This window comes from Haliaeetus leucocephalus, unplaced genomic scaffold, assembly GCF_000737465.1.
Source record: "Haliaeetus leucocephalus isolate CR32 unplaced genomic scaffold, Haliaeetus_leucocephalus-4.0 Scaffold450, whole genome shotgun sequence".
Classification (NCBI taxonomy): domain Eukaryota; kingdom Metazoa; phylum Chordata; class Aves; order Accipitriformes; family Accipitridae; genus Haliaeetus; species Haliaeetus leucocephalus.
The window spans coordinates 741,702-753,937 of record NW_010972886.1 but is presented as its reverse complement, the minus strand read 5'-3'; the positions used below and the strand labels follow the sequence as shown (position 1 = coordinate 753,937).

The following is a 12,236-nucleotide window of genomic DNA, read 5'->3' as shown; positions in this document are numbered from 1 at the left end:
TGATAGCTTTCCTGTTAAGTTATCTCTCTTCCTGACCTCCAGCCTTTCTCCATTTTTATTGCCAGCTCACGGATGCTACGACTGTAGGATTGTGCTAACTGACCCCTCTGGAGTTTTCACTTCTCCATGCTTCCCCAGTGATTATCCCAACAGCCAAGCGTGCAAGTGGATCATCCGAGCACCTCATGGATTCATCATACAGCTAACATTTATCGATTTTGACATTGAAGAAGCTCCAGGCTGTATTTATGATTCACTGACATTAGACAATGGAGAAAGCCCAATGAACCTTTGTGGCATCACTGCCAAAGGATTATCCTATAACTCTACCGGCAATGAAATGATCGTGTCATTTAAAAGCGACTTCAGTATCCAAAAGAAAGGTTTTAATGCCAGCTATGTACGAAGTGAGTAGACCCAAAGCATTTCATCCCTCTTATAGATGTTAGAAGGAAATGTCCTATAAGGATTAGAACAAAACTTCCCAAAGGAATCAAGTCCTCCATGAGAAGGGAAAGGATGGGGAGGCTGCAGGGTAAAACTACAGAGTTCTCTTGTATGTTTTTTTTTAACTAATCTATTTTTCTTTGCATGAAAAGAAATTATTTAATTCTGGGACATGACATCAAGTGTGTTAGAAAAACTTTTCACATGCAAAGACCTCAGGTCTAATTAATAGTGCGTTTCCCTGCAGATTTACGCTGGAGTGTTTGGAAGCAGGACACCTGTCCTTCAGGTCAGCGTACCTGCAGAAGGACATAGAAGCCTAAAGGACAATGTGAGAGGGAACTCAGCTGAGCCAGAAACAAGGCCGGCCTGGACCTCTGTCCCACTGAAATGCCCAACAGTGAGAAGGAGTTTGTGCAGAAGGCAGAACTTCTCAGAGCTTCTTCTAGCCTCTAGAACAAACTCCCAGGGATGAACTGGCATTGCAAAATGGCAAATGGCTACCTTTCACTGCTACCTTTCTTTCCCTTCCTTAAATACATAGCAATGCCTAGATTTTAAAAAGCCTAACAACTGCAAAAAAAAAAAAAAAAAAGGCACTCATGCTTTTCCCCCTAGAAGATAAGGGTACAAATAACATGTGATTGATGTTTGTTTTGTTGTTTAAAGCATTAATTAGAAGTTGCTCTCACATGACTCTAAAGGGCCGCACGGTAACGGAGGGCATTAGGATGATCACTTACAGGCCCCATATGCTACGCACAGTTCGTTCCCCTTAAGGGTTATAATTTACAGTTACATGCTCTCAGTTCGCTTTCTTTTTGTTGAAATCACACACCTTAGACTGAATACCACTATCGCATTGAGCATTTATATTACTGTAGTATGCTTACGTTCTGTTGGTTAGCTGGCTGCTGTAAAAACACAGAGCAGGGAGCTTTGCAGTTATCTCTTCAGTCACAAGCACATCTTCCTCGTGATTTTTTTTTTTTTATATTTACTAAACATATATATTTTAAAATCATTAAGATAGTAAACCCCAGGAATCATAAGACAAAAGTAGTCCTGATTATGCCAGCAAAACTTGTGTGCAGTTCTGAAAAGAAAAAAGGTTACATTATACCAGAGGAGCTAAAAATACTTCTTTCTGCTGAGGTCCTTTCATGCTCACAAAATGAATGTAGTTGTAATTCTAGGAGCACCTGTTCTCTTGTGAAAGTGGAAGAAAATTTCCTGAAAGGTTTCTCTGTTTGAAAATAGCAGCTCTTGCTGTATTGTAAGAAGTTGTAAAATCAAGTGGATCATAAAAAAGTGACATGCAATCAGATTATGCAAAATGATTTACTTCTTTATTCCTCTTTAATATTTTAAAGTTTAAGTATAAGTGACAAGATGACTTAGAATTGGAATTGAAAGATGCAATGTTACCCTCGGATGTGTTCACTGAGGAGCAGAGGAAAGGTCCACAGACATAGTCAGAGAACCCTTTGTGTATATATACCTATAGGTAATGTATTTTTATGAAAGCAAAATATTACTTCCATGCCAAATTGAATAGTACCTTACGTTCATGGATAGCACCATTAAAGTTAAATAGTCTTGGAAGATATCCTTTTATTTTGAATGAGAAGACTACTCCCCAGTGTGAGTAAAGGTGTCAGTGACCTTCACCAGTGACTTATATTTTAACGTTTTGCATATATATTAGCTCAGAAACCCTATGTCTAGGCTTTCTGTTAAGCATCTAGGCTAAGGCTGCTGAATTTTGTTTCATTATTGCAAATCTGTAACTCTCACCTGACATCTTGATTTTGACCATGGATGCCAGGAGAGCTGGCTGCATGCATTTAGGGCAAATTATAACTGTATTCTGCTTACTGCCTGCAGTTGTGCAATTACATTGGGTTCAGAAGATAGTTACAGACAAAGATCATGGCAGTGTTTAACCTGGCAATGGATACAGAAAAAAGGGCTTGGTAAAGGGATGACAATATACTGCTTTATACTTTCAAGTTATAAAAGCATATAGACAATAGGACATCGATGCACACACACACACTGAAATTACAATGCATCTGCATGGCAGATGTCAGTGCTACACATTCCTGTCCTTGCAAAGAGTTCCCAAAGCCATTGGAGAGATTGCACATCCCCTCACTTCAGGTCCCCAATGGCTTTTCAAAGCTCCTTTGTCAAGGTGACACCATTGTTACTACTATGAACATGATACCTGGGCAAAATCATTAATTTCTCCCAGAGCAAGAGGAACAGCGTTACCTTCATATTTTCTTTCATTTCTCAGAAACAATCATAGGTAAATAACAAAATTAAGTAGTTTAGTTTGTTCAATTTTGAGTTTCACAGAATAATGCAAAGTTGGAAAGTAAAGGGCTGTTCAAAGACGCACACCAATTTACTATCTAGAAATGGCATTTAAAAAGGTATTAGTGGTATATCCTAATACACAGTATGTACACAAAACAAAATATATTTGGGAAAAGACAAATATAAGAGAGTAAGTGAGTTTGGGGAGGGAATTAACTGAGAATAGAACAGCTTTTGTGTGACTGCTTGGTTTTATGTAAGAGCAGTTTCAAACTGAGTTTCACAGAGCACATCTTGTTATCCATAACAAGTTTGCCACCGGTGCAAATGTTGCCTTTCCTGATTGTCACCTCCTGCAAAACACCAACAGCAGATGGATGGGCCATATCCTCAGCTGCAGTACATGAATGTAGCTTTGCTAGTCTTGGGGGAATTATGTCAATTTACACCAGCTGAAGAGCTGGCATGTTTAATAATTTTCTAGTAATAGTTAACTGCGTAAGTAATAGCTCCACTGGTGAGTGAAAGTCACTCAGTCACCAAAAAGAGAGGAAGGAGAGCTGACAGACCTCTGTTAGTACAGAAACGCTTAAGACAATGTCATGTAAAACTAACACACAGTTGAGTAGTACTGCAGTAGCCCAGATTAAAAGCACAATTCAGTGCGGTAGTAACAAAATACTCTTAAACAGGTATTTGGTATGTAGACACTCGCAGACCTCATTAAGTTGATGCATTTCTTCCAGCATCAGTGAAAGGACAGTTGAAAGCAGTGAAGCTAGGAACAGTAGAAGCCACTGCTCAAGCACCAAACCATGCTGAAAAGCCCATCAACTGGAAGGAAAGCCATTTTCCCTGAAAGGGATTGTAAAATACAATCTAGGGACTCCTGGTTTGCTTATGTGTAAAGGGGTGTATGAGATGTGGGACAGTGAGCTGCAAGTAAGCTAGGGGCTCTAAAAAGCAGCAGAGGCGGGCTTTGTGCATCCCAGTGCTCCTGTAAAAGCAGATGTGGATCTCAGAACAGTGAGCTGCCTGTTGCTGGTCGCTCCTCCTGCGTCCAGGCTGCCAAGACTTTTGTACATTCTTCATGCGTAAATAGCAATGTGTCCAAAAAAGCCCCCGTGCATTGTAATCCAGTTATATTCCTAACAGAAACAATTTAACATCATTCCGAAAGTAGTCTAAACACTTGGATGAATATTCCAAGAATATATGTGTATTCTTCCTCAGAGAATAACGGGTTTCTCCAATACTAACATCTGAAATTCATCAGTATGATGACTGGCTGTGCAACAGTAATCAGGAAAGAGATCTGCGCTTAATGTCGATGGCAGGATTCTGTTTTCTCCACATGGACAAAATACTTGTCAGTTTTGTCCTTTCACTGTATGGGGAAGGTGCCAGTGGCTAAATCTCTCAGATGAGTACAGCAAAGTTGAATAGACTTGTTCAGTACTGGAGCAACATCCTGCCTGTTTATTTCTCTTCCTATACTGTTTAAATGTGACCAGGTGGTCCATAACTCTCCTGACCACCCTAACACAGGCTGGACAGTGCTTGTATGAATAAGCTTTATTCTTTTTCCAGTCTTGAATCCTTATACTTCTTCTGGAACTCTTTCCATGTTACATAAAGAAGCTTACAGTATAATTAACCCATGAAAAAAAATACCCCTGTTTTCAATGGAGAGTTGAACACATTTTCTATCTATAAAATTCTTACAACATACTTCTGCCCTTGGGAAGAAAAAAAAAATCTATGAAGTAAATCCAGTAACTATAAAAGTCCAGTATTTTTCTCGCTTCCCTCCCATTCTCCACATGCTGGGTTGGCGGATAATGTGCAATGCTTTATGTTATTTTACTATATAATATATTGGTCAAATTATGTCCTTGTGTATATCCGAATAGGGTAGTTTGGAGCTCAGAGTCTTTGCAAGCAGCTGGCAAAGGGAATTTGCACCACCACAGACTACACAGAATCCTTATACCCCATATATCTGTCTCATTTTCTGAGTGCGGTGTGACAGTCACCCTTCCCTCACATATCTCACTCTCTCATGTTGAAAGGCTTTTATTTCATTCTGAGAAGGGAACAGGTGTAGTAATTAAAATATGCGTTGTGGCATCACTTAAAAATCCCAGGGGAGACTACTGTGGCAGTTATTCTTCAGGTCTAGCAAAAAACAGTTTCACTTCCAGCATATACACTGTGAAAATGTATAAAAGACGTAGCAGACATTTGCTGGAGATGTGGTCTGCCACAGAACTGCAGAGCCAGAAATAAAACTGAGGGCTGCTGCAATGTGGCCTTGTTGACCTCGATGCCTTTGCGTGACTGATAACCTAAAACTTCTTTCTGTGGAGAAATTTACTAGGAGAATTTTGTGGCTATAAATGTGCCAGTAAAACTGAGCATATGGACACTTTATTTTGAAAAATAATGTTCTCCAAAGTAGACTGAACAGAATTCTCATTAATGTACCCATGGAGAAGAAGCATATGTTGTGTGATACTGTTTTTCACATCTGGTGGCAGCCATTTTGTCAGTGCAAATGAGAATACTTAATAATGATTAGAGATGGAGTAATTCTGCCCATGCCTAAATACCCTTACTGCAGTGCATATTTGCAAGAGAACTAGCTATTTCTAGACACTTGTGCAAAATCCAAAGCTGCTGACCCAAATACTAGCAAATAGTGAACAGCTTGGATATAAATATTCATGAACATGTGATTGCAGTAGTCAACCAAAAGGCTGCTGGGGACAAAATGAGAAGATGCCTAACGTTTTGCAGAAACCCATTAGCTGAATTCAGGAACAAAAGGCTTCAGTTTGCCAAGGAATGTAATGGGGGCTTTCTTCTATTGCGATATTTAAAAGAAGCAAGGCCTGAACTTCATTGGTGTAATGCAGTCATGCAGACAAGTAATTAAAATAATATATCTTAAAAGCAAGTCATACTGTGTTTTTTCAAATAACTGGTTTATTCCATTGCCTAATGCATCCTTACTAGATGAATGAGTATTAATTTTTATAGAGTGAGCCGAGGCAGAGTTGGAAGTTAGTAGGTAATATGTCCTAATATCACTCTTAATGCAACCTGAGGGGTTGTTAACTGTGTGTAGCACAGCATTCTCTGTGCCGTTGAAAAGGAACTCTGCATATTTTCAGCTGAGTGCACTCCCAAACCAAATTCCACTTCGTGTGTGCTATCACTATATTACAGTGATAAAAAACACCTGACAAATGTTTGATTTGAATGTTACTTTAACCCCTGCTGCCAGTCTGCCTTTGTTTCTATAGGATGAACTTATTTTTTTTGTTAATTTATTTATCTGCTCTTGGTTCTAGTCGCTGTGTCTCTGAGGAATCAGAAAGTCATCATTCCCCAGGTTCCCGACGTCGATGCTGTGTCCGTGGCAGAGACTGTCTCAGTGCCAGAGCTTAGCCAGTTTACACTGTGCTTTGAAGCAACCAAGGGCAGCAGCGATGACAATGATGACTGGAAGGTTTTCTCCTACACCGATGCATTGTCAACAGAATTCTTCAGCTTTGGGAAGACCACAAAAGGCCATTTTCTGTCCTTTTCAGGCACACAGTGCATCCTTGAGAATGCATTGCCCCGAAATGCAGAGTTTTTCACAGGAACCTTTCAACAGCTCTGTGTTGTAGCGGATAGCTTCTCGGGCAGTGTAGGTATATATGCCAAAAGCACCTATCATATAGTGTACTGTCCAGGTATCTTTGGCAAAGTTATCCCTGGAAACGGGAGGCTGGTGCTGGGCTCTAACAGCAATGAAGTGAGCTCTCTAAATGGGGACATTTACAACTTCCGCCTCTGGAATTTCACCATGAATGCGCAAACACTGGCCAACCTCAGCTGTGATGTGAAAGGAAACATTGTAGACTGGGAAAATGAATTCTGGAGTATTCCAACTTCAGCACTGAAAGCAGAAAACAATTTGAGTTGTGGTGAGTACGCCTTGCCAAATCTTTTTTGCTTATTTTCCCCCCACATTTCTGCATTGTGCTGAACATATCATATACCAGCACAGAAGAAAAAGAGATTTCCTGTGAAAGAAAAACAGCTAGGTCTTACCTTTCTTAGACTTTAGCTCAACTCTTACCATACACAGAGGCTTTGAAAGGGTATAGAGTTGATTTCCGAAAGAACAACTCCCCTAAGTATATGGGACTTGAAATGGTCTGCAGACTAAAGCTTTTCCTAAACAGTTTGTTTATTGGCCATCTACTCATATGAAATGGGGGTAACAGGCAAGCACCTGCTAGCCTCAAGTAAGATTATGGTGGTCTCTGGAAAAAAAAAAGTGTGTTAACTAACCATTTAGTAAATGTTTTTGTACCTGCTCTTTGGCCCTTTGATTAGCCGGAAGGAGCACTTGCTAGCCTTGTGCTGTGTGTGCAGAGCCAGCAAAAGCAGTGACAAACAGCAATGCATAAGACAGAAAAAGTACAAGAAAAGATTAAATTAGAGGAGGCAGACAGGAAGGAAGATTTTAGATCAAAATCATCATGTTTTATCTTCCTGATGACATATTATCAGTCCTTCTTTTAATTGGTAATTACTGAAGGTCTTTCTTCCTGTAGATTACTCCAGAAGATAAATTTCAATATATTGTCCAACCTATTCTCATTTCATGGCTCAGGCACTTGATCCTCATAAATGTCCAGGTGTAATTTTTATATATGTATATTTTATTACAGTTGGTTGATAATTTTCTACTGGAACATTTTTTCCAGATGAAAAAAAAATCAAAAGTGAAAAATCTTCGTCACTTTGGACCAGTATTTTTTTTTTAAGAATATTTTGGTTAGTAACAACTTTAGAGATATTTGGATAATTATAAAATGCATAGGGGAAAATCTGAATCATGGCCAGCAGTAGCCTATACACATGCATATGATGCTTGTGAAAATCAACTGCTATCAAACTCCATGTCCACAGAGTTTGAGCCCTCCTATTGTAGCAAATATACATTTGTTAAAAAAAACAAACAAACAAAAAAAAGACAAAGTAAACAGTTAAAAATCTTGGTTCTTTCTGAACCACGTGGGGTCTCTTCCTGTCTAATGTTGTCCTCTCCAATTTTGCCTTCTTGCTCCTCTGGCACCTGACTAATTATTCATTTAAACATAGTTTAAATAGTGTCAATATAAGCATCTCCTGACAGAGCATCTGTCAGCGGTCTGAGAATCCTTAGCTTAAAAGAGAAGCTGGCATCATTAAGGCATGCTAGTTGTATCTAATAGCTCATGAGGGATTAAGGTGGCTAAAAAAACCATCTTGCTTGCTTTAGTTTACTCAAACCAAAACGTGAGGTACTCATTCACAGCTAGACTCTCTGGGACAGCTCTCAGCATGCCTCTGCTAAAAAAAAATTAAGCAACACCTCTATAAAAGCACAAGCAACTAGATGCCTTCACCCCTCTGCCAGAGCAAAGAAAAGGCTGATCTAAACATTGACCATGACTGACAAAGGTGTTCTGGACAAAAATGTTGTTGCTTTTCTATCAGTACAAACTGATCTGACAGAAAATAACTTCCCAGAAAATCTTACTCCTCTTACACTGTTATACCGTGAAGACTACCACAATACTTTTGCTAAACAACCTACCAAGACCTCTATAAATGTTGCGGTGTCATTTAATTTTGACTGGAGTATGGGTCTTGTCATTCTTTCTGTTAAAGACTGTATAGTCCTGTGACACAAATGTAACAACACAGCTATGGTCATAGAAACAATATACTTGCTTTCATTTGACAGCTTTATTCCTTGGGATGTCATTGTTCAGCAGTTTCCTTACAGCAGAACATTATTCTAGAAAATGTATATTGGCATTCCTATGTTAGGCCCAGGTGTCTGTACAAGCCACTTCAAATGTATCTATATATAAGCATCATTATTTCCTCTAACTAAGCCTAGGAGAAAACTAACTCACTAGACAGTCTTTTTCTTTTAAAGATATTAAATCACCCTCTATGATACAGGCTTTCCTGAACCAGAGTATTTCCTAACAGAAAGTACTGGGTGCAGTGTCATTTCAAAAATGGTTACTCATTCCAGAGAAGGAATTGTTAGAATTTTCTTCCCTTCATCTTCTTGAATAAAAGCCTTCATTGTAAAACCAGCCTTCAACAGGAGAGTTGATGAGTCAGGCTATCAACCATGAATAAACCGTTGGCAGTGGGGGGATGACTCTAACTGATTGGGCTTCATGTAGCAGCAATGGAAGGATTTATGCAGAAAGGAGGTTTTCACACAGCTCCAATAACGCTTCCCCAGGAAGCAGCATGTAACTTAAAAAAAACCAAACCAAGCATTTAGCAGTGATCTCAACATATCTGTGCCTGAACAGTGCTTACATTTTTCAAGGGGTATTATTTTCATGGTTTTTCAGACAAACCTTTTACAAGTAGATTTATGGAGCGTAAAAACACTGGCAAATTGTTCCAGATAATCTTTTCATAGTTTTACCTTCTCTTAGTTTATTCCTTAGACTAATGTTTTCACAGCTGTGCAGTCATGGTGGGGTGTTTCTGTAAGACTTGTCGGAATTCTGTTTTTATTGCCGTACCTTCGCACAGCTTGCATTTAAAGGTATATGTACACAGCCTGGGTATCCAGAATAATTTTAAAACAAGTAGCCTAGGTAATGACAGTGGTGTAACAACGCCAGTTCAGAGCTCAGGGCAGGCAAACTGAGGAGCATTTAATCAGCCTCTGGTACTGATTTTGGAGCCTGCACTGGCTACACCTATAGCAGGATATGATCTACTCAGTTTAAGGGTAATGTGACTGCATGTCTGTCTATGCCTGCAATTGCATTTGCTTCATGTACACTTTGTATGAGTCCTTCATTCCCAAAGGCCAGAGGAATTCTTAATTTCACTGTCAGATTCAACTCAGGGTGGGATCTGTCTGCCTTAGGCAGCTGAATGATGTTTCAGGCTGAGCTAATTGCCCTCAGTGGTGTTTATGAATAGTGGAATGAAAAAGGCTGTTCCAAAGGTCAGTGCATCTCATACTGGAGAAGATGTCTCAGTGAAGTCAGAAGTTTTTTGCTGTGGGAGTGCCTGTTCCTCCCCATTGACTATAAAGAAAGTCCAGCGTGACGAGCAGATACGGATGTCTGAGTTTTAAACATTTGAAGTGAGTGAGATATATCACACAAAGTGTCCATAATACAGGTCCATATCTGCTGTTCACATTACTGATCATGCCATTTGGCTTCATAAAGTACCTTTTGGCAAGTATCTGTTTGCATCCAAATCATATTTTCTTTAGTGGACACTGAAGGAATGCCTAGTCTGGCAAGAATTCAACCAAATTAAAACTTTAAAACCTTACTGAATATATTTATTGAAAATATTCCTCTTTAAAGCATACAGCTGGGGTGTGTTGACCCTGACTGGAAGCCAGGTGCCGCCAAAGCTGCTCCATGACTCCCCTCCTCAGCTGGACAGTGGAGAGAAAATATAATGAAAGGCTTGTGGGTTGAGATAAGGACAGGGAGGGATCACTCACCAATTACTGTCATGGGCAAAACACACTCAACTTGGGGAAATTAGTTTAATTTATTATAAATCAAATCACAGCAGGGTAATGAGAAATAAAACCAAATCTTAAAAACACCTTCCCCCCATGCCTCCCTTCTTCCCAGGCTTAACTTCACTCCTGATTTTCTCTACCTCCTCCCGCCAGCAGTGCAGGGGGATGGCAATGGGGGTTGCGGTCAGTCCATCACACTTTGTCTCTGCCGCTCTTTCCTCCTCAGGGCAAGGACTCCTCACTCTTCCCCTGCTCCAGCGTGGGGTACCTCCCACAGGAGATGGTCCTCCACAAACTTCTCCAACGTGGGTCCTTCCCACGGGCTGCAGTTCTTCATGAACTGCTCCAGTATGGGTTCCTTCCATGGGGTACAGTCCTTCAGGCACAGACTGCTCCACCGTTGGTCCCCCACAGGGTCACAAGTCCTGCCAGAAAACCTGCTCCAGCGTGGGCTTCTCTTTTCACGGGTCCACAGGTCCTGCCAGGAGCCTGCTCCAGGGTGGGCTTCCCACGGGGTCACAGCCTCCTTTGGGCATCCCCCTGCTCTGGCGTGGGGTCCTCCCTGGGCTGCAGGTGGAGATCTGCTCCAGCGTGGACCTCCCTGGGCTCCGGGGGACAGCCTGCCTCACCATGGTCTTCCCCAGGGGCTGCAGGGGAATCTCTGCTCCAGCGCCTGGAGCATCTCCTCCCCCTCCTTCTGCACTGACCTGGGGGTCTGCAGGGTTGTTTCTCTCACATATTCTCACTCATCTCTCCCAGCTGCAATTGCTGTTGCACAGGTTCTTTTTCCCCCCTTCTTAAATACATTATCCTAGATGCGTGACCACCATCGCTGATGGGCTCGGCCTTGGCCAGCAGTGGGTCCATCTTGGAGCCGGCTGGCATTGGCTCTGTCAGACATGGGGGAAGCTTCCAGCAGTTTCTCACAGAAGCCACCCCTGTAGCCCCCCTGCTACCAAAACCTTGCCATGCAAACCCAATACAGTCTTCTGACTTAAGTGTTTTGTAAAGTTGGATTGGATTTTTTTTAGCTTCACCAAATAAAATCACAATCTTTTTTTAAATACTCACTGAAGAAAATATGAAGGTCCACAGATTTTCCAAGCCAACTTTCAGGTGATCCTTCCATGATACAAAGCGAAGAGGACATTAGCAGGTTTTGATGTTGACTGTTTAATATTAGCAAATATATTTGGGGGGGGGGGAATCTCACACAGGAGCTAGTATGTTCACTTGGAACATCCTTCCTGGAGTTCATAGGAAGTGTACCAAGGAAGTGAATTTGCCTGTATCTCTTAATCTATTTAAAAAACAAAAACAAAAAGAAAAATGCCAAAAAAAAACCCCAACCCTGAGCTTTAATATTTGTTGAGGATTGCAGGTTTTAAATTCTGCCCTATTTTTGTCGGCAATAAATGTAATGGTATCTGTGGCATGACATGATTTCTGTGTCGAGGCCCCATGCTTCATCTGTTCTTGCACCACAGGAAATATTTTCCTAGCTATCTTTACGAGCTGATGGGTGGTGGCTCTGTAATTTTATGGAAGGATACAATGTTTCATGAGAGAACCTCATTAAGTCAATATGATTCTGAAGTGGTAAAGCAAAAGCCAAAAGGGCAATGCTCCCAGTAGGTTCATATTATGCCACGCTCTACAGCCCGATTATTTTCAACAGAGTGTGCAAAAGCAGCTGTATCTGCAGCTGAACCACTGGGATGCACAAAGTGTAATTAATGCAGTTTCACCAGTTGTTTTTCTGTAGCCATTCTTACATGCCCTGGTTTTGCCTCCAGATCATCAAAGTGTGTGCATGTTGTTATGAATAATTCACTAGAGATACAGACTTGTAACATTATCTGCTTATAAATCATGCATACCAGAATAT

At 40.8% G+C, this 12,236-nt stretch overlaps 1 protein-coding gene across 1 annotated transcript in view; it reads left to right on the top strand.

The window, feature by feature from the left end:
- The window catches only part of GPR126 (G protein-coupled receptor 126), a 113,548-nt gene that overhangs the window by 44,191 nt on the left and 57,121 nt on the right, over positions 1 to 12,236 (top strand). The window contains exons 3-4 of the mRNA XM_010574611.1: positions 66 to 407; positions 6,129 to 6,749. Coding sequence (XP_010572913.1) covers positions 66 to 407; positions 6,129 to 6,749 — 963 coding nt within the window. The remainder of the gene's footprint in view (positions 1 to 65; positions 408 to 6,128; positions 6,750 to 12,236) is intronic.